We start from the raw sequence: 5672 nt of genomic DNA, 5'->3' as shown, positions 1-5672 counted from the left end.
GCCGCCATGCTGCGCCGGAAGCCCTGTATCGCATGCGTGGTCGGCGTTGCAACAGCCGCTTCTCCTTTGCCATGGGTGATTTTTTGCTATGCTAGTTTTTCCCATGTTTCTTCTGCTTTAGTTTCCCATGTGTTCTTGTCAGTCTCTTAGGTGATGTAATGTGGGTTTGATTTTGCTGGTGCTTGCAGATTTCTTCAGGGGTCGGAGGCCAACCACCACATGGCAATAGTCTGAAGACTGCATTTGAAATATGCCTTCAGCATAGTTAACTACCTTGCTAAACTTGTCATGTTGTGTGTAGATACTGCCCCCGTGCTTGGCAAACTTGTCATGAGGCATCCTTTTGTTGCCTTTCCTACTGTTGACAAGACCAGGGTGACCATCAGGGAGCAGAAGGAGGTCACCGTCCAGCTAATTAACTACACCAAGAGCGGTAATTAATTTTGCATCATCTAGTGACAGATTCCTCAACTCACATTTTAGTTCTGCTCCCTGCCCTCTAGGCACTCCAGTTTCTTATCATATCTGCTTTTGTTTGTGATGGATCAGGGAAGAAGTTCTGGAACTTGTTTTACCTGCAGCCTATGTGGGTTCAGAAGGTAGCGAAATGTTATTGAAATGCTGAATTTGTTTTGGAGCTTGCAGGTATAGTTACATGGATATTACTCTTCATGATTTATACTCAGACATCAATGATCAATGATTAATGATTTATACTCCAGCAATTCCAGGAATGATTTTAGGATATTGCTCTAGATTAGGAGTTTTAAATGGAGTACTCCATCAGATTAGGATACTACTCTAGATTAGTGTAGCCACTACCTAACAATTTTTTTCAAAACTGAATTTCAGAGTACTCTAAATGCTGTGTGCCCTAGCATTTTTGTGTTCCCTGGCATTTCTGTAGCATTCAGTACCATGACAATTTTAACATGTTGAGAAAATTTCAGTAACATGAATTTGAAATTGAGTACTCAGTGTAAGGATTAAATGCACACAATTTGGGTATTAGCTTCCCATTCAACATTGCGGAAATTTCAAATATGCTAAGTATCATTGCTAGTGGTTGGCTGGCCAGAGAAGAGAAGACAGTTTATTTGGCATGGTTCAGACTAGTAATTTGTGTTCAAGAATCTTCCTGTTCTCCCATTGTTACCAAGCATGATCTTGCTTGCATTGCCGCCTTTGCTACATGAAGCAATAGGGTAGGTTCAGTTTCGCTGAATTTTTGAAACTATACATCATTTGCTGAATTTTTGCTCTACATCACTTGCTCCTTGTAAATTATTGCATATATAATTTTTGAAACTATAGGTGAACCTCTTCAGCAAACATAAAACAGTTAACTGAAACTGTCTAAAACAGTTAAGTCCACTTGATGCTTAGCTAATGCAGGCCAACAGAATGAAATGAACTACGAATTTGTTCTCTGAAATAGTACATGCTTTCTCTAGACTGAGTTTCCTGCCTTTTCCAACTGAAACTCAGTCAGCCCTGGCTAATAATTATCTTGCTCACTGACCCAACAACATCTCAGACTTTGAAGACATGAGCTGCGAAATGATATATGGTCAGGTGCCCCCACCAGTGGAAGAAGATCCAGTGTCGAAACAACCCTGCTATCCCAGCCTCTGTGAGTGCGCCCAAATTTGGCAACACTTTACAAGTACTGAACCCACCTAGCGCTGAACTTGCACTAACATGCATCACCTGTCACAAATTTGTTGTGCTGCTACAATTTTTCAGGTTCCATATCGACGCCCTCCGCTGCAATATGTCCCAAAATTCAGAACTAGTCTTCTGCAAGCGCTCACAAGGGTTTTGATACAAAATTGTGCATGGTGCCATGGTATCGGATAGGCCAGAATTTCAACAGGGACAATAGATAGTGCATCGGTAAATTTCTGAAACTTGGGGATGCATCACTGGGACAATATACAGTCACTATAGAGAATAATTTCATTACAGAGTAAATTCACTATACAATGATGCTGCCATGATGCTGTAATTAACATCAGTTCCACATCAATTTGGCCATATGACAAGGATTTCAGGGCAGGGGCGCCGGTACCTTTCACGAGTAGCAGAGCCGGAGTCGTCTGGACGAAGAAGTAGAAGATCGGGGGCTGCCTGTACGAAGATCGGGAGCTGCACCACCACTAACAGAAGCAGCAGAGTCAGAGGAAGACGGCAACAGCAGAAGAGGACGGAGTGGCGGAATACAGCGCGCCGTCAGCCGTGGAGCCGCCGCCCGTCGAGGTGCGCGCAGGTAAGCAGGGGCGGCGCAAATTGGCAGCCGCGGCTCAGGTGGGCCTTCGTCGCCGGCTGAACACCACGGTGGCTGGGGCGTGCGGTGCAGCGGCGAGGGAGGTGGAAGAACCAGACGGTTGCTTCGAGTTGGATTAGGAGCCGGGAAAGGAAAGAGTTGCAGTGTTGCCCGGCGAGGGTCTCAAACTCTCAATTCATGCTTAATTAAGCTTTGGCGCGAAGCTTCAAATGCACGCAAGCAAATCCGATTTTCTCACGGATCACATCACATACGCATCCACGGTTTGGAATCGGCCTGAGCTCATCAATAAAAGGGAAGGCAGCCAACCTGCTGCCTTTGCCCTCGCCTCGCTCTGACTTCTCTTCTCGCACTTCCGATCTTCCCCATCGTCTCCTTCACCAATCACCAGCCCTTACCCAGCGAAGCGACCGGCGTCCCCTGTTCCCTTCCCATGGAGATTGCCTACCCCTACGGCGGGGAGCTCACCAGGAAGCACGGCTCCGTGACAGGCCAGCCGTTTGCCGCCAAGATCGACATCATGTCCGGCCAGAAGCGCGCGAGGGAGATGCAGATCCTTCGGCAGCGGTTCCAAGCAGAGCTCGTCGCCGTCCGTGGCCTCCTCCACAAGGCGGCCGCCGTGCTAATTCCCGCCTCGTCCCCGTTGGCTCCCCGCGTCAAGGAGAGTCGTCCAGGGTTCTTGGCCGAGGAGCCGCCGGCCAAGAAGAGGAAGGCGTCTCCTCCCGTTCCTGTGATCAATCGCAAGAAGGCGCCAACGAAGAAGAAGATGATGGCCTCTGAGAGGGAGATGCTCGCGGAAGACCTGGAGCTGTTCGTTGCGGAAATCCCCGATCACATCGTCCAGCTCTTGCAGAAGCACAGCTGCGCCACCCGCCCCGGCGAAATCGAGATGGACCTCCACGCGTTGGACGACGCTGCTGCTGTCGAGTTACAGGAGCAGGTTGACAAGTTCGCTCGAGAGAGGAGGTCGGCGAATCCGTCGCCCCAAGAACGCCACCAAGACGGCCCTGAGGCGATGAACGAAGAGGAGGACGAATAAGTTGACATCTGTGGCGGCGTCTCCCCCTTGGTGATCGTGCCGCAACCTCTGCTGCAAGAACGCCACCAAGACGGCCCTGAGGTGATGGCCGAAGAGGAAGAGGAGGAAGAAGTTGACATCTGCGGTGGCGTCTCCCCATTACCGATCGTGCCGGCACCTCTGCTGCTCGTCGAAGATGAAACAGCCAGCGGCAGCCCAAGCTCCAGCAGCAGCAGCAGCAGTTCAGATACTGATTCCAGCGACAGCGATTCAGACACTGATTCCGGCAGCAGCGACTCGGGTTCAGAGCACTCCGGCGGCAGTGACTCAGATTCTGATTCCGACGAGATCGTCGACAGTCCAGCACCGGCCATCACGCCTCCAACATGTGAGCAGCTCGCCCGTGCTCTGGAAAGGCAGCGAAAGGAGGCCACGTCCCGGGCGAGGGAGAAGGCCCGTCAGGAGCTGCTCCACATGGAGAAGACGGCAATGCCCGACGATACCCTACACCGAGAGGATCTGAAGAGGCTCGGCATTGATGAGTACAACACGGCGAAGCCCAGCAACTTGTTGCGGCAGATTGGGCTCTACCTCAAGGTTGACGAAGACTGGAAGCAGCAACGCCGTCAAAGCTTCCACGAGGATTTAGAGGAAGGCGAGATTCGGTCGTGATCGTCGTTGCTAGCAAGGTCCTATAACAAGTGATGCTGTTGCTGATGGCTTGATGCCTCACACAAAACTTGTAGCTCTCTTTTGTAGATTGTATGTGTGCTGAACATGATTGGATATACGAAAGTACATGATCAATTACACTGAGTATCAATTAAATTAGTGATATCTTCTTTGTACACATGTTTAACAGATATGTCCATTTCTAATATCAATCATATTGAATATTTAACATGAACCGCAAGCATATATAATAATGACATATAAGGACCAATAAATTTAGAAAAAAATTGAGAATAGGACCACGAAATTTCAATCAAGCCACATATATAAAAGAGAGTTTTTATAACTTGGAGGCTCAGTATTTCTGAAAAGACATCTTCACATACATATGGAGATTAATATCACGATGTATGATTGATGCCTCAAGACCCTGAATGATAGCATCACCTTATACGTTCAATATACAAAAAAGATACATATCAAGGAGGTTTGTTCCTTGTTTCAAAAAAAAGGAGGCTTGTTCCACTGGCACCGAGATTCGAGCCTTTTCAGTTTTCGTTTTGTGCCTGAATTTCCTACTAATGGATATGCTAACTAGCTCCTCCTTGACATTCTCATTCTTTATACAACCCGCTTGCACCATTCTCATTCCCAACTGCAAACTATACAGTTCTTCAGTTAAGCATCCAACAACCTTCAGCTTAATCTTCATGGTTGTTTTCGCCTTCAGAATCTGTTTAATAGCAGGGGTAGCTTATAACAAATCCATAAGAGTATGCTGCCGAGAAAGAAAATAAATCTAACACCAAGGAAATGAGCAAGAAAAGAATCACTGACCGGATCGAACATCCTCACCAACATGACCTCTAGACTGAATTTGTTTGACAAGCATCCGGTAAATCAGTACCCACCAATATATGTGAAAGACTAGAAGTGAAAACAAGAGAGTGTTGAAAAGATAGTAGTATGAGGTTCTGTAGATTTTTTTGTTCTCCTTGTCCAGGATCATAGCTATTTCATAACTGAAAAAGACACAAGACTATTGAATTGATCAACAAATGCTCTAAAAAAACTAAGTAGAGTAATGCTGCTTCCTAATCAGGTAAAGTAGCCCCACATGCCAGAACAACCAAGAATGTTACCTTGTGCTTCTTAGAATCCAGAAAGGAAACACTATTAGCCAAAGAAGGATCCATGGAGCCACAAAAAGTAGAAATGCTACAACAGCTAGCCACTCACAGCTACTGTACTTGGCCATCTTTCCGATCTCTAGGAATATATCACTTGCATCATGGAGGGGTAAAATGACCGAGCCAGGACGAGATAATCTGTTTGGAAGTAGCAACAACTTCAAGTTTGACTATGCTGTATATTGTTATGGTATACAAGGGCGATTACACTCATCTGCATACCTGCAAATATAGGACACAACAATCAGAACAACAATTGCCACATGGTGAGACATCATGACTCCACGGCGGCCGTCCTCCGATCTCGCGTGCCGCCAGCCGGCCATCGCCGGTCTCGCAAGCCCCCGAGCATGTGCGTCTTTGCCTCTGTTCTAGACCAAGAGAATAACTGCTCAGCGAGTGCTAGAGTCTAGCAAACCACACCCACCGCCGGCGGCTGCTCCGGCCCCGGCGTCCACCCTCACCCGCCGGAGGCCACCCCGGCCCCGGCGTCCACCTACACCTC

The 5672-nt window shown here is 47.7% G+C and overlaps 1 protein-coding gene and 1 long non-coding RNA gene across 2 annotated transcripts; one reads left to right on the top strand and one right to left on the bottom strand.

The window, feature by feature from the left end:
- Positions 1-177: 177 nt before the first annotated feature.
- Positions 178-3047, top strand: LOC119345647. The gene is made up of 5 exons (XR_005167105.1): positions 178-433; positions 550-645; positions 1538-1633; positions 1747-1896; positions 2055-3047. It is a non-coding gene; the product is annotated as an uncharacterized LOC119345647 (long non-coding RNA).
- A 1464-nt stretch (positions 3048-4511) lies between these two features.
- LOC119345646 (ASC1-like protein 1) lies at positions 4512-5493 on the bottom strand. The gene is made up of 4 exons (XM_037615633.1): positions 5390-5493; positions 5120-5305; positions 4815-4999; positions 4512-4710 (listed from the first exon to the last, which is right to left on the bottom strand). The coding sequence occupies exons 1-4, from the start codon at positions 5491-5493 to the stop codon at positions 4679-4681; spliced, it is 507 nt and encodes a 168-aa protein (XP_037471530.1). The 3' UTR covers positions 4512-4678.
- Positions 5494-5672: the final 179 nt, after the last annotated feature.

The sequence above is a fragment of the Triticum dicoccoides genome, unplaced genomic scaffold (genome assembly GCF_002162155.2).
Source record: "Triticum dicoccoides isolate Atlit2015 ecotype Zavitan unplaced genomic scaffold, WEW_v2.0 scaffold26388, whole genome shotgun sequence".
In the NCBI taxonomy this organism is placed as follows: Eukaryota; Viridiplantae; Streptophyta; class Magnoliopsida; order Poales; family Poaceae; genus Triticum; species Triticum dicoccoides.
Note: the sequence above shows the minus strand (reverse complement) of the source record. Positions and strands in the feature narration are given on the sequence as shown.